This window comes from Salmo salar, chromosome 02 (assembly GCF_965601325.2).
Source record: "Salmo salar chromosome 02, fSalSal1, whole genome shotgun sequence".
Classification (NCBI taxonomy): domain Eukaryota; kingdom Metazoa; phylum Chordata; class Actinopteri; order Salmoniformes; family Salmonidae; genus Salmo; species Salmo salar.
Genome location: NC_138292.1, coordinates 19,699,726 through 19,716,054, shown reverse-complemented (window position 1 = coordinate 19,716,054; position 16,329 = coordinate 19,699,726). Strand labels below are relative to the sequence as shown.

The 16,329-nt window shown below is 45.5% G+C and overlaps 1 protein-coding gene across 1 annotated transcript in view; it reads left to right on the top strand.

Moving 5' to 3' along the window:
* The window catches only part of LOC106595728 (integrin alpha-10), a 49,352-nt gene extending 33,274 nt beyond the window's left edge, over window positions 1-16,078 (top strand). Inside the window, exons 9-30 of the mRNA XM_045699045.2 lie at window positions 3,638-3,803; window positions 4,770-4,843; window positions 4,957-5,101; window positions 5,819-5,967; window positions 6,186-6,329; window positions 6,601-6,807; window positions 7,260-7,390; window positions 7,532-7,698; window positions 7,892-8,034; window positions 8,546-8,656; window positions 8,792-8,877; window positions 9,089-9,230; window positions 9,436-9,528; window positions 10,610-10,686; window positions 10,876-10,965; window positions 11,046-11,130; window positions 11,246-11,359; window positions 11,448-11,555; window positions 11,666-11,779; window positions 11,877-11,972; window positions 14,700-14,813; window positions 14,947-16,078. Coding sequence (XP_045555001.2) covers window positions 3,638-3,803; window positions 4,770-4,843; window positions 4,957-5,101; window positions 5,819-5,967; window positions 6,186-6,329; window positions 6,601-6,807; window positions 7,260-7,390; window positions 7,532-7,698; window positions 7,892-8,034; window positions 8,546-8,656; window positions 8,792-8,877; window positions 9,089-9,230; window positions 9,436-9,528; window positions 10,610-10,686; window positions 10,876-10,965; window positions 11,046-11,130; window positions 11,246-11,359; window positions 11,448-11,555; window positions 11,666-11,779; window positions 11,877-11,972; window positions 14,700-14,813; window positions 14,947-14,997 — 2,607 coding nt within the window. The 3' untranslated portion in view covers window positions 14,998-16,078. The remainder of the gene's footprint in view (window positions 1-3,637; window positions 3,804-4,769; window positions 4,844-4,956; window positions 5,102-5,818; window positions 5,968-6,185; window positions 6,330-6,600; window positions 6,808-7,259; window positions 7,391-7,531; window positions 7,699-7,891; window positions 8,035-8,545; window positions 8,657-8,791; window positions 8,878-9,088; window positions 9,231-9,435; window positions 9,529-10,609; window positions 10,687-10,875; window positions 10,966-11,045; window positions 11,131-11,245; window positions 11,360-11,447; window positions 11,556-11,665; window positions 11,780-11,876; window positions 11,973-14,699; window positions 14,814-14,946) is intronic.
* Window positions 16,079-16,329: the final 251 nt, after the last annotated feature.

The following is a 16,329-nucleotide window of genomic DNA, read 5'->3' as shown; positions in this document are numbered from 1 at the left end:
GCAAAATATATTTTGTGTACAACATAAAACACCAAATAATGCATGCAGAGCAGAATTAGGCCGATACCCGATAATTATCAAAATCCAGAAAAGAGCCGTTAAATTCTACAACCACCTAAAAGGAAGCGATTCCCGAAGCTTTGATAACAAAGCCATCACCTACAGAGAGATGAACCTGGAGAAGAGTCCCCTAAGCAAGCTGGTCCTGGGGCTCTGTTCACAAATACAAACATGCCCCCCAGAGCCCCAGGACAGCAACACAATTAGACCCAACCAAATCATGAGAAAAAAATATATATACTGCTCAAAAAAATAAAAGGAACACTTAAACAACACATCCTAGATCTGAATGAAAGAAATAATCTTATTAAATACTTTTTTCTTTACATAGTTGAATGTGCTGACAACAAAATCACACAAAAATAATCAATGGAAATCCAATTTATCAACCCATGGAGGTCTGGATTTGGAGTCACACTCAAAATGAAAGTGGAAAACCACACTACAGGCTGATCCAACTTTGATGTAATGTCCTTAAAACAAGTCAAAATGAGGCTCAGTAGTGTGTGTGGCCTCCACGTGCCTGTATGACCTCCCTACAACGCCTGGGCATGCTCCTGATGAGGTGGCGGATGGTCTCTTGAGGGATCTCCTCCCAGACCTGGACTAAAGCATCCGCCAACTCCTGGACAGTCTGTGGTGCAACGTGGCGTTGGTGGATGGAGCGAGACATGATGTGCTCAATTGGATTCAGGTCTGGGGAACGGGCGGGCCAGTCCATAGCATCAATGCCTTCCTCTTGCAGGAACTGCTGACACACTCCAGCCACATGAGGTCTAGCATTGTCTTGCATTAGGAGGAACCCAGGGCCAACCGCACCAGCACATGGTCTCACAAGGGGTCTGAGGATCTCATCTCGGTACCTAATGGCAGTCAGGCTACCTCTGGCGAGCACATGGAGGGCTGTGCGGCCCCCCAAAGAAATGCCACCCCACACCATGACTGACCCACCGCCAAACCGGTCATGCTGGAGGATGTTGCAGGCAGCAGAACGTTCTCCACGGCGTCTCCAGACTCTGTCACGTCTGTCACTTGCTCAGTGTGAACCTGCTTTCATCTGTGAAGAGCACAGGGCGCCAGTGGCGAATTTGCCAATCTTGGTGTTCTCTGGCAAATGCCAAACGTCCTGTACGGTGTTGGGCTGTAAGCACAACCCCCACCTGTGGACGTCGGGCCCTCATACCACCCTCATGGAGTCTGTTTCTGACCGTTTGAGCAGACACATGCACATTTGTGGCGTGCTGGAGGTCATTTTGCAGGGCTCTGGCAGTGCTTCTCCTGCTCCTCCTTGCACAAAGGCGGAGGTAGCGGTCCTGCTGCTGGGTTGTTGCCCTCCTACGGCCTCCTCCACGTCTCCTGATGTACTGGCCTGTCTCCTGGTAGCGCCTCCATGCTCTGGACACTACGCTGACAGACACAGCAAACCTTCTTGCCACAGGTCGCATTGATGTGCCATCCTGGATGAGCTGCACTACCTGAGCCACTTGTGTGGGTTGTAGACTCCGTCTCATGCTACCACTAGAGTGAAAGCACCGCCAGCATTCAAAAGTGACCAAAACATCAGCCAGGAAGCATAGGAACTGAGAAGTGGTCTGTGGTCCCCACCTGCAGAACCACTCCTTTATTGGGGGTGTCTTGCTAATTGCCTATAATTTCCACCTGTTGTCTATTCCATTTGCACAACAGCATGTGAAATGTATTGCTTCCTAAGTGGACAGTTTGATTTCACAGAAATGTGATTGACTTGGAGTTACATTGTGTTGTTTAAGTGTTCCCTTTATTTTTTGGAGCAGTGTATATCACTTGACACATTGGAAAGAATTAACAAAAAAACAGAGCAAACTAGGATGCGATTTGGTCCTAAACAGAGAGTACACAGTGGCAGAATACCTGACCACTGTGACTGACCCAAAGTTAAGGAAAGCTTTGACTATGTCCAGACTCAGTGAGCATAACATTTAGACAAACTCCCATATCTATTGGGTGAAATACCACAGTGTGCAATCACAGCAGCAAGATTTGTGACCTGTTGCCACAAAGAAAAGGGCAACCAGTGAAGAACAAACACCATTGTAAACCCATATTTATGTTTATTTATTTTCCCTGTAAAACATATGTTTCGCACACCAATAAAACCCCTTAAATTAAATTGAATTGAAGAGAGAGAGAGAAAGAGAGAGAGAGAGAGAATCTCCAGGGAGTCTTGGTGCTGAAACGTGGTTTCACTGTGACGGCTGCAATGTTTTGATGTTGTTGCTCTCTGTCCTGCTGCCAGTGTGTGTAGGACAGAAAACAGCCCTTTGGGGAGAGCAGAGCAACAAGCTCTCTAAAATAACAGCCTGAGTCGTGTTTTATACATCAGCCTGCCTGCCTGCCGACTCACACAGAATTTACAGTCAACAAGGGGAGGGGTCAAAGGGTGTGTGTTTGTCTGTTTGTGAGTTTGTTTGTGTGCATGTGCCTGTGCATGTGTGTGTATACATGTGCAGTAGCTATAACTTCACTGTATATTTTGAATACTTAACAAGCTACCTCCCGCTGTTTGTATTTCTGTCCTCTCGCTCCGTTTGTGACTCTGAGGACAAACCAGCAGCAGCTGGCAAGACCAACCGAATTTCTCTGCTTCTATAAGATCTTCATGTATACATTTATAGTGTAGGATTCCTTCACATTAATCCCTCCCTCCCTCCCTCCTTCCCTCTCTCCCTCCCTCCCTTCCTCCATCCCTCCCTTCCTCCTTCCCTCTCTCCCTCCCACCCTTCATCCCTCCATCTCTCCCTCCCTTCCTCCATCCCTCTCTCCTTCCCTCCCTCTCTCCCTCCATCCGTCCCTCCCTCCTCCCCTACCTCCCTCCCTCCGTCCCCTTTGAAAACAGAGAATTTCCTTAGTTAAGTTGGCAGCCAGTGACAGGGAAGGATTGTTGGGATTGGGTTTCTGGGGAGGAATGTGCTCCTTACTGCAGTGTTTAGGTTATTCTGTATTACAGACTACTAACTGTAGCTGTTACTATAGCCTCCTCACACTAGAGAGCCCTACCACACCAGTCATCTCTCTCCCCCCTGTCTGGACCAATTCTTTCATTTCACGGTTTGCTAGAGCAGTATTTCCCAAACATTTTAGCTGACTCCATTTTTAGACAACCCCTTAGTTAGAACCCTACGGACATTATCTGTTTTTTCTCTTTTAAGGGCTTATACTCTGGCTGTCTCTCTGTGGTTGTCCTTGATTCAGGTTACATCCTCTACTTTACTGTATGGGGTTGGTGTTGGCAGCTCTCTCTCTGTCCTCTCAGATTGTCCTGACTCAGTAATATCTCTCCCTCTATATAAATGTTCTCTGTCCCTGTGAAATATGGAGGAGTTATTGGCGGAGAATTGTCTGTTAATGTTATCTCTCGCTCTACCTTTCACTTTTTCTGTCCCTTACATTTAACCCCTTCTTTCTCTCCCTTTTGTTTTTCTACCCTTCCCTTTACCCCTTTCTTTCTCTCTCCCCCCTCTCTTTCCTCATCCCTTTCTCTCTCCCTCCCTTTATCTTTCCCCCCTCTCTTTTCTCATCCCTTTCTCTCTCCCTCCAGGTATTGGGTCACTACATCCGCAGGCAGCAGGACCCAGAGACGTTTATCAATGAGATCAAGTACATCGCCAGCGACCCTGACGACAAATACTTCTTCAACGTGACTGATGAGGCGGCGCTCAACGACATCGTAGATGCACTAGGAGACCGCATCTTCACTCTAGAGGGTGAGACGGAGAGAGTGAGAGTAAGGGGGAGGGAGGGGGAGGAGAGGAGGGAGGGAGGTGAAAGTGCGGGAAAGAGAAAGGAGGGGAAAGGGTGTCTGTGTTCTGGAGACAGGGAGGGACTGCTTTCTTATTTAGCCAGGGAGAAAGTTAGTAGAGAGAGGGATGTTACTCTCTTTCAATTGAGAAAGAGGCAAAAAAGGGGGAATGGTGCCACATTTAATCCTAGACGGCATGAAAGAGGAAGGGATGGATAGATGCCACTACCTTGAAAAGGAAAGAAGGGCGGGAGCAGCTATCACAACACTTACAGGAACAAGGGAGGAAGACTGAGAAATGATGCCACCCTGAAGTCTGTAGGGAGCAAGGGAGGAAGGGAGAGGAGGAAATGAGAGGAGGTGGTAGATTCTGTATACCACCTGGGTTCTTGAGTGAGGAGGGAGAAAGAGGCCACTAACCTGTGGCATCTAGATAGTGGCAGATTGGGGAGGGGAAGGAAGGGAGGGGATGTATGGAGAAAATGTGAAAGGGGGATACAAATAAAAAAGAACAGTATTTCAATTGAGGAGTGAGTGTTCATGTGTCATAGTGGGCAGCACAGGATGCCACATCTAGTCCCATCACGGTATTCATGTGTCAGCCACCTGGCACTGGCAGAACAAACATTAACCAAACATTCAACTAAACTTCCTCTGAGAGTTAGGGTTAGGGTAACCCTGTTCCGCTTTCACCTCAGCAGAGGTCCCATTAGCCCCTCACTCAGTCACTGAACCCCCACACCACACAGATATGTGGTTGGGCACAGAAACATGAGAGGGTGAAACTCATGGCTTTAATAAAATGACATGACATGAAATAATAGCTTGGAGACAGAGAGATCTGCTCAACTAGATTTTTGTGTTGGATACTACAGAAAATGTGCTAGAAAGGTTTGTTAAACATTGTTTTGATGTTTCTGTTTCATCACAGGGACACTGGGGTACAACGAGAGCTCCTTCAAGTTTGAGATGTCCCAGATCGGCTTCTCCACACACGTTCTCGATGTGAGTCCACCGTGTGTGTGTGTGCGTGTCATGTCATTGACTTGAATTTCTGATCTTACATTGTACTGTATGTTTATCCCCCCCCCCCCCCCTCTCCCATGCGTGTGTTCCAGGATGGGATCCTGTTTGGGATGGTGGGGGCGTATGACTGGGATGGAGGGGTGCTGAAGGAGGGCGCTGAGGGCCGCATCATGCCCACCAGAGAGGCCTTTGAGTCTGAGTTCCCCCAGGAGCTCAAGAACCACGCTGCCTATCTGGGTGACTTAACTTACTTACGTTACGCTATGTACACTTTACATTACACCGTTTTACACATAATACTACTAAACTTATCACTGTTTTACACGTAATACTACTAAACTTATCACTGTTTTACACGTAATACTACTAAACTTATCACTGTTTTACACGTAATACTACTAAACGTATCACTGTTTTACACGTAATAGTACTAAATGTATCACTGTTTTACACGTAATAGTACTAAACGTATCACTGTTTTACACGTAATAGTACTAAACGTATCACTGTTTTACACGTAATAGTACTAAACGTATCACTGTTTTACACGTAATAGTACTAAACGTATCACTGTTTTACACGTAATAGTACTAAATGTATCACTGTTTTACACGTAATAGTACTAAATGTATCACTGTTTTACACGTAATAGTACTAAACGTATCACTGTTTTACAGGTAATAGTACGAAATGTATCACTGTTTTACACGTAATAGTACTAAATGTATCACTGTTTTACACATAATACTACTAAACGTATCACTGTTTTACACGTAATAGTACTAAACTTATCACTGTTTTACACGTAATACTACTAAACGTATCACGGATTTACACAATCATTTTTGTTTCCATACCTAATGTGTCTTCAGGCATCTGTATGACCTGTGAGATATTTGCATCCTATGCAATTTGTAATTTGTGGATCTAATTAAAGTGTGTGTGTGTGTTTAGGCTACACAGTGTCGTCAGTGATAGTGGGAGACTGGAGGAGGCTGTATGTGGCTGGAGCTCCCAGGTTCAAACACAAAGGAAAGGTCATTCTGTTTGAACTGAGCAACAATGGAGATGTCAACATTGCACAGGCCCTCAATGGAGAACAGGTAGCTAGTGTGTGTGTATATACCTCATTGGATGTATCTATCAATCAAACTCTCACTCACCCCCAACCCCCCTCTCCCCTTCTCCTCACCGCCACTACCCCCTCTCTCGCTCTCTCTCTCTCTCTCTCTCTCTCCTCTCTCGCTTTCTCGCTCGCTCTCTCTCTCGTTCTCTCTCTCTCGCTCTCGCTCTCGCTCTCTCTCTCGCTCTCTCTCTGTAGATTGGGTCGTACTATGGCAGTGAGGTGTGTGGGTTGGACGTGGACCAGGATGGCATTACTGATGTTCTGCTGGTGGCAGCACCCATGTACCTGGGCCCTGGCAACAAGGAGGCAGGCAGAGTCTACATCTACTCCCTCAGTGGGGTGAGACAGGGGGGAGTAGTGGGGGAGGACTGGGCTGGTGTCAGGAAGAGGGGGAGTTGGGTGAGAGATGGGTGAAGGGGGGAGATAGAGTTAAGGGAGGGGAAAGGGGTTGAGGATATTAGCGGATAAGAAGAGGAATGTCTGGGAGCTGCTGACTCTCTCTCTCTCTCTCTCCACTCTGCCTCTCTCACTCTCTCTCCATTTCTCTCTCTCTCTCTCTCTCTCTCTCTCTCTCTCTCTCTCTCTCTCTCTCTCTCTCTCTCTCTCTCAGGAGGAGGTGTTTGTGTCTAACGGTACTCTGAAGGCAGAGGATAGGTCCCAGGATGCTAGGTTTGGCTACGCCCTGGCCTCCGCCCCAGACCTCAACCATGACGGGTACACTGACCTGCTGGTGGGGGCACCCCTAGAGGACGGACACAATGGGGCCATATATGTCTACCACGGCCAGGGCATACACATTATCCACAACTACAAACAGGTAGACATACACATCATCCACAACTACAAACAGGTAGACATACACATCATCCACAACTACAAACAGGTAGACATACACATCATCCACAACTACAAACAGGTAGACATACACATCATCCACAACTACAAACAGGTAGACATACACATCATCCACAACTACAAACAGGTAGACATACACATCATCCACAACTACAAACAGGTAGACATACACATCATCCACAACTACAAACAGGTAGACATACACATCATCCACAACTACAAACAGGTAGAGAAATAAGTGTCACCAGAAGTATAGGTGGAGTCCATCCCTGTGAAAAGAAAAGTGAAGATTTGTTTTTAAAGTGATATCATTCTTAGCTATAGTATTTCCATTGACCTCATTCTACGTCTCTCTCCACCACTTCTCCACCCTCTTCTCTCCACCTCCTTGCTCACCTCTCCTTCTCCCTGTAGCGTATCGCAGGGTCATCCCTGTCCCCCTCTCTGCAGTATTTTGGGCGCAGTGTGAGTGCCAGATTGGACCTGGATGGAGATGGTCTGTTAGACCTGGCTGTGGGGGCCCAGGGCAGTGCTGTACTACTCAGGTAAGAAAGGAGGGATGAGGGGAGGTGGAGGAATGAGGGGAGGGGAGGGATAAATTGTCAGACTTGGCTGTGGAGTATTTTTTTTAAATGTGATGATGATCGTCATCATTGAATGATCAATTCTCCCTCCCCTCTCTCCAGTTCTCGTAGTATAGTCCAGATCAACATGAGTCTGTCCTTCCAGCCCCACTCCATCAACGTCATCCAGAAGACGTGTCAGAGAGGAGGGAGGGAGTCTGCCTGTCTCAACGCTACAGCCTGCTTCCTGGCTCTGTCCCGCTCCCCTGGAACTCACAGCAACAGCTTCGGTAAGGGAGGGGGAGGGAGTGGGTGAGGGAGGGAGGGGAGAGAGGGAGGGGCAGGGAAGGGAGGGGACTGGCGAGAGTAAGGGGGAGGGAGAGACAAGGGGGAGGGATGGGGAAGGAGATAGGAGGGAGGGAGTCTGCCTGTTAGAATTGATAGATTTGTTATCAACACTAACATCACCTTCCTCCTCCTCAGAGCTGTCGGTGGTGGCCATGTTGGATGAGAGAAAGTTGACAGCGAGGGCGTTGTTTGACGACAGCAACCAGAGACAGACACAGCTGGGGGTCAGAGTTTACACAGGAGAGACTGTCTGCCACAACCTGCCCTTCCATGTGTTTGTGAGTATGACACACACACCAGAGCTCAGCTGGTAGAGCATGGTGCTTGCAACGCCAGGATAGTGGGTTCAATTCCCGGGACCAAACAGTGACCATACATTTTTCTTTAAAGTATGCACGCATGACTGTAAGCCGCTTTGGATAAAAGCTTCTGCTAAATGGCATATACACACACACACACACACACACACACACACACACACACACACACACACACACACACACACACACACACACACACACACACACACACACACACACACACACACACACACACACACACACACACACACACACTCACTACACAACTAACATACACACATGCTCTGACACAAACACACAACCAACATGTACACGCTATTGCCACAACCTGCCCTTCCATATGTCACACACAATGCCAAAACACACATTGGTACACATCCTTCACCCCGACCGACACACACAATCCAAATGCTGAAACACTACATTCTGTGGATATTGACCTCTAACCCTTTGTCTCTGTCTGTGATAGGACACAGCTGACTACATCCGTCCAATCAGCTTCTCCCTGCGCTTTAAGATCAACGACACAGAGAGTGGCCCAGTGCTGGACGAAGGCTGGCCCACCACCTTCAAGAGATCGGTCAGTGTGTGGGGTGTGTGTGGGGTGCTCGTAGCATCCTGGCCAAATTGTATGATGTAATGTACTGTTACTGTACGTTATTTACAGTATTACTCTGGCACCTCCATTTCAAATACTGTACATTGATGTCTCCAGATTGCGTTCTTCAAAGACTGTGGTGAGGATGATGTGTGTGTCACAGATCTGGTGCTGCAGGCTCACATGGACATCTCTGGGACAAGGTACATCTCACACACACAAACATGCATGGACACACACGTATAGACACACACACCTGATCAAAAATGTTCCTCTCTTTTTTGTGTCCAGTCAACACACAATCAGCCAAACAATTACTAAGTCAAGCATTCCTGTTGTATTCATGTTGTGTAGTTGTTGTATTCATGATGTGTAGTAGTTGTATGAATGTCTGAATGTAACTCCTCTCTACAGACAGCAGCCCTATGTGATCCGTAGCCCTCGCAGACGTCTGGCTGTAGAAGTCCAGCTGCAGAACAGACTGGAGAACGCCTATAACACCAGCCTAACACTGCACTACTCACACAACCTCCACTTCTCTAGTCTCAGCATACGGGTACGAAACACACACACAGACAAACACAGACACACAGACACACACAGACACACACAGACACACAGACACACACGGATTTACAACACACAGATTTACAACATGAACCTGACAGTTTTATTCTGTCTCCTCCCCCTTCTCTCTCTTCCTCCATCCCTTTCGATGTCTCCATCCCTATCTTTCTCTCTCTCTCCCTCTCTCTCTCTAGGAGGATACCCAGTTGAAAATTGAGTGTACATCTCTCAGTTCCAACAGTCATTCCTGTAATGTCAGCTATCCTGTGTTCCGCTCCCACTCCAAGGTCTGTCTGTCTGGCATCAAATACACTGAACACAAATATAAACACAACATGTAAAGTGTTGGTCTCATGTTTCATGAGCTGAATTAAAAGATCCCAGAAATGTTCCACACACACAAAAAGCGTATTTTTCTCAAACGTTGTGCACAAATTTGTTTACACCCCTGTTAGTGAGCATTTCTCCTTTGCCAAGATAATCCATCCACCTGACAGGTGTGGCATATCAAGAAGATGATTCAACGGCATGATCATTACACAGGTGCACCTTGTGCTGGGGACAATAAAAGGCCACTCTAAAATGTGCAGTTTTGTCAAACAACACAATGCCACAGATGTCTCAAGTTTTGAGGGAGTGTGCAATTGACATGCTGACTGCAGGAATGTCCCCCAGTGCTGTTACCAGAGAATTCACCTTTGATGGCCACTGGCATGCTGGAGAAGTGTGCTCTTCACAGATGAATCCCGGTTTCAACTGTACCGGGCAGATGGCAGACATATGGCGTTGTGTGGGCGAGAATGTTTTCTAACAGAGTGCCCCATGGTGGTGGTGGGGTTATGGTATGGGCAGGCATAAGCTACGGACAACAAACACAATTGATTTTATGGATGATAATTTGAATGCACAGAGATACTGTGACGAGATCCTGAGGCCCATTGTCTTGCCATCCGCCACCATCACCTCATGTTTCAGCATGATAATGCACGGCCCCATGTCACAAGGATCTGTACACAATTCCTGGAAGCTGAACATGTCCCAGTTTTTCCATGGCCTGCATACTCACCAGACATGTTACCCATTGAGTATGTTTGGGATGCTCTGGATCGACGTGTATGACAGCGTGTTCCAGTTCCCAATAATATCCAGCAACTTCACACAGCCATTGAAGAGGAGTTGGACAACATTCCACAGGCCATAAGCAACAGCCTGATCATCTCTATGCGAAGGAGATGTGTCGCACTGCATGAGGCAAATGGAAAAATCTTAGAAATTGTTTCATGATGCGTTTATGTTTTTGTTCAGTGTTGTTCTGATACCACAAACTCAATCCCCCCCCCCCCCCACCTCTTATCTTCTCTCTGTCAGGTTAACTTCATGTTAGAGTTTGAGTTCAGCTGTACGTCTCTGCTCAGTAAAGTCCAGATGAAACTCACAGTTGCCAGGTAACTCACTATTATCCTATGGAGGAATGTAAAGGGATCCTATTGGGAGCTTCTAGAAATGAACCTGAAATTCAGCCTCCACTGATTCCATCTAACCCTAGTCATAATCCTACAGTAGAGACAGAAGTATTGTGTGTTTGTCTTGTCATGTGTCTGTCACATACATCTCTGTGTTTCTGGTTCCCATAGTGACAGTGTGGAGAGAGAGGCTACGTTGGGAGACAACAGTGTTCAGCTCCAGACTGTGGTTCAGTACGAACCTGACCTCTTCATCACCAGGTTAGTCTCTTTCTGTCTCTCTGTCTCTCTGTAACTCTCTGTCTCTCTCTCATTCCCTGTATCTCTACCTTTATTTGTAGTGACTCCAATCTGAACCGTTATGAGGTCCACCCAACCAGAACCATATCAGAGGCAATAGGACCAGAGTTCTACACACACTTCAGGGTAAGCAGTGCACACACAATATATCCGTTTCCCTAATATCCTTACTGCATAATCACACACATAACCATACATACTGTCTTTACACACACGTCAGACTAATGTGTTCTGTGTGTAGCTGCAGAACCTGGGCTGTTACAGTGTGAGTAACCTGGAGTTGAGGCTGAGCCTGCCCTCTGTAGCAGCTGGAGACAGAGTCTTCATGGCTGTTACTGAGGTCTTCTCTTACAACGTGAGTACTAACCTTCTTTCACTACTGTTGGAATAAACAGTTATTGTCATTTCTCTCTGGTTCTGAACTGTGACCTTTGTGTTGTCAGGTGACAGGGGTGAACTGCAGTGTAGACAGTGATGTGTCCCAGCTGAAGGACAGACAGAGAGATGTACGACCACTACATCCTGAAGACATGCAACAGACTGACCTACTGGTGAGAACAGACACACACAAATACCCACACACAAGATGATCACATTCACAATCCTAACTAGCTATATAGTATATTTTCAGATGTAACATGTTTGTGTGTGTGGTGTGTAGAACTGCAGCAGGTCGTGGTGTGTGGAGGTGGTGTGTGAGGTACAGCAGCTGCATCGAGGACAAACCGCTCTCATACGAGTCAGCCGCAGGGTCCACGACAACTTCTTCAGACAGGTACGAAGTTTCTCACACACACACACACACACACACACACACACACACAGCTCTAACTATAAAAACACTCACTCTGACTTTGTGTCTCTGTCACCAGGCTAAGTTTAAGGTGGTGAGGATAGTGAGTGCCTATCGTCTGGCTGCTCAGGAATCTAACCTGGTCACTCTGGGGAGTGGCGCCATCTGGAGGGAGGTGAGAGAATAGCAGGATTAACACTAATAGTGGAGGACTGGTTTAGCATCGTCTGTGCCTGACTCGTTTCCACCCAGATAGAGTAAGCTGGTATTGGGTGATGAATAATTGTCTGTCTGTTGTTTACATCCAGATAAGAGTAGGAAGCTGGTATAGGGTGATGAATAATTGTCTGTCTGTCTGTCATTTACATCCAGATAGACGAAGCTGGTATAGGGTGATGAATATCGCTGTCGCACCCGGAGGGCTGGTTGGGTGTGTACAGTCGCAGCATACGCCAGTAGGGAAGCTGGTATAGGGTGATGAATATCTGTCTGTCTGTTGTTTACATCCAGATAGAGTAGGAAGCTGGTATAGGGTGATGAATATCTGTCTGTCTGTCATTTACATCCAGATAGAGGAAGCTGGTATAGGGTGATGAATATCTGTCTGTCTGTTGTTTACATCCAGATAGAGTAGGAAGCTGGTATAGGGTGATGAATATCTGTCTGTCTGTTGTTTACATCCAGATAGAGGAAGCTGGTATAGGGTGATGAATATCTGTCAGACTGTCGTTTACATCCAGATAGAGTAGGAAGCTGGTATAGGGTGATGAATATCTGTCTGTCTGTTGTTTACATCCAGATAGAGTAGGAAGCTGGTATAGGGTGATGAATATCTGTCTGTCTGTTGTTTACATCCAGATAGAGAAGGAAGCTGGTATAGGGTGATGAATATCTGTCTCTGTCATTTACATCCAGATAGAGGAAGCTGGTATAGGGTGATGAATATCTGTCTGTCTGTCATTTACATCCAGATAGAGGAAGCTGGTATAGGGTGATGAATATCTGTCAGACTGTCGTTTACATCCAGATAGAGTAGGAAGCTGGTATAGGGTGATGAATATCTGTCTGTCTGTCATTTACATCCAGATAGAGGAAGCTGGTATAGGGTGATGAATATCTGTCAGACTGTTGTTTACATCCAGATAGAGTAGGAAGCTGGTATAGGGTGATGAATATCTGTCTGTCTGTTGTTTACATCCAGATAGAGTAGGAAGCTGGTATAGGGTGATGAATATCTGTCTGTCTGTTGTTTACATCCAGATAGAGGAAGCTGGTATAGGGTGATGAATATCTGTCAGACTGTCGTTTACATCCAGATAGAGGAAGCTGGTATAGGGTGATGAATATCTGTCTGTCTGTCATTTACATCCAGATAGAGGAAGCTGGTATAGGGTGATGAATATCTGTCAGACTGTCGTTTACATCCAGATAGAGTAGGAAGCTGGTATAGGGTGATGAATATCTGTCTGTCTGTCATTTACATCCAGATAGAGGAAGCTGGTATAGGGTGATGAATATCTGTCAGACTGTTGTTTACATCCAGATAGAGTAGGAAGCTGGTATAGGGTGATGAATATCTGTCTGTCTGTTGTTTACATCCAGATAGAGTAGGAAGCTGGTATAGGGTGATGAATATCTGTCTGTCTGTTGTTTACATCCAGATAGAGTAGGAAGCTGGTATAGGGTGATGAATATCTGTCTGTCTGTTGTTTACATCCAGATAGAGAAGGAAGTTGGTATAGGGTGATGAATATCTGTCTCTGTCATTTACATCCAGATAGAGGAAGCTGGTATAGGGTGATGAATATCTGTCTGTCTGTCATTTACATCCAGATAGAGGAAGCTGGTATAGGGTGATGAATATCTGTCAGACTGTCGTTTACATCCAGATAGAGTAGGAAGCTGGTATAGGGTGATGAATATCTGTCTGTCTGTTGTTTACAGCCAGATAGAGTAGGAAGCTGGTACAGGGTGATGAATATCTGTCTGACAGTCATTTACATCCAGATAGAGTAGGATGCAGGTTTAGGGTGATGAATATGTCTGTCGTTTACATCCAGATAGACGAAGCTGTTATAGGGTGATGAATATCTGTCTGAGTGTTGTTTACATCCAGATAGAGTAGGAAGCTGGTATAGGGTGATGAATATCTGTCTGACTGTTGTTTACATCCAGATAGAGTAGGAAGCTGGTATAGGGTGATGAATATCTGTCTGACTGTTGTTTACATCCAGATAGAGTAGGAAGCTGGTATAGGGTGATGAATATCTGTCTGACTGTTGTTTACATCCAGATAGAGGAAGCTGGTATAGGGTGATGAATATCTGTCTGACTGTTGTTTACATCCAGATAGAGTAGGAAGCTGGTATAGGGTGATGAATATCTGTCTGACTGTTGTTTACATCCAGATAGAGGAAGCTGGTATAGGGTGATGAATATCTGTCAGACTGTCGTTTACATCCAGATACAGTAGGAAGCTGGTATAGGGTGATGAATATCTGTCTGACTGTTGTTTACATCCAGATAGAGTAGGAAGCTGGTATAGGGTGATGAATATCTGTCTGACTGTTGTTTACATCCAGATAGAGTAGGAAGCTGGTATAGGGTGATGAATATCTGTCTGACTGTTGTTTACATCCAGATAGAGTAGGAAGCTGGTATAGGGTGATGAATATCTGTCTGACTGTTGTTTACATCCAGATAGAGTAGGAAGCTGGTATAGGGTGATGAATATCTGTCTGACTGTTGTTTACATCCAGATAGAGTAGGAAGCTGGTATAGGGTGATGAATATCTGTCTGACTGTTGTTTACATCCAGATAGAGAAGGAAGCTGGTATAGGGTGATGAATATCTGTCTGACTGTCTCCACAATCAGCCTTTTTGTCTCTTTCTCTCCATCAGACGGTGTTGGAGGTTCTAAAGGGGCGGGCCATCCCCATTTCTCTCTGGATTCTGATAGGTAGCATCATTGGAGGGCTTCTGCTATTGGCCCTCATCATCTTCGCAATGTGGAAGGTACATCAATCACACCTCACCATACAGTACCTCTGTACCTCACACTCTGCAATAACTTCTTTCTCCTCTGCCTTTGTGGTAAAGTTCAACACTTTGGGTTTCACTCCTTCCTTCTCATCCCTCCTTTCTCCAGCTGGGGTTCTTCACTCGTAAACAGATAAAGGACGAGGAACTCGAGGACTAACCCCGCCATGATGTCAGTCAATGGATACAGTATCTGTGACAACCAGAGAACCACAGAGTCCACTTCGTGCCCATCCCCATGGCAACGACCTGCAGAGCTGCTCCTCCCCCCAGCAATAAAAACAATGCTTTCCCTCTCATCTAAATCATGCCCCCCCCCCCCCCCCCCCCCCATAAAGAATGCACAGCCAGTATAGATGAGCTTCGCCCAGTGTGTGTGTGAACTGTCAAAACACCTAACACCACATGGCACAGACTGCATCTATCATCAGACTCCAACATCTTGTCTGTTTCTACAGGTGAACCCATGGCTGTAGGGCTCTAGTTACACACCTGTTTAGAAACGTACAGCAGGAAGGACGTGTACAGGAGTTTTCAGAGATGTCCCAGACAGGAAATAATGCTGTTCACCACGCGTCAAACTCATTCCACGGAGGGCCGAGTGTCTGCAGGTTTTCACTCCACATTTGTACTCGATTGATGAATTAAGGTCATGAATTAGTGAGGGACTCCTCTCAACTGGTTGTCTAGGTCTTAATTGAATGGACAAAGCAAAAACCTACAGACACACAGCCCTCCGTGGAATGAGTTTGATACTCCCGGTGCAATGTGACTTGGTATGATGTTCAAAGACTGCAGACTTCAAACAGAGTAGATATCGTACAGGTATCAACCTGTAATTAGTACCATGTTGTATAAGTAGATATCGTACAGGTATCAACCTGTAATTAGTACCATGTTGTATAAGTAGATATCGTACAGGTATCAACCTGTAATTAGTACCATGTTGTATAAGTAGATACCGTACAGGTATCAACCTGTAATTAGTACCATTTTGTGCTATATGGAAAGCAGTTCCATCCTTCAAGGAAGCGTGAATGAAAATGCACTATCTGATAATGGGGGCCACTTATAATCATGTGAATATATTTGTATTTCTATGAAACACTGTTACAAACCAAACTGTCTATTTAATGTTCAGAAGTCATCAAGACTTTAGATTTTTCACCTATTTTCTCTACAGTACAGTTCATTTTTTGAGTCAAATTAAAACTTGATAATTAAAGTTTTTGTAAACTTTATTTTAGTTTCTTTCATGTTCATTTATACATACATAGGATCATTCATACACATTAACTAAATACACTTACAAATATTTTATTACATAACATTAAAAAGAAATCAAAAATCAAATAATAAATCAGGCATTTCAGACTACTTCATTCTATAAAAGAAAAAACCCTTTCACACTAGCAGACATTGTTGAACATATAACTGAAATAATGACGTCTGTACGTCAGGCAAAAAAAGCACCAAGTGAGTCAGGTATATC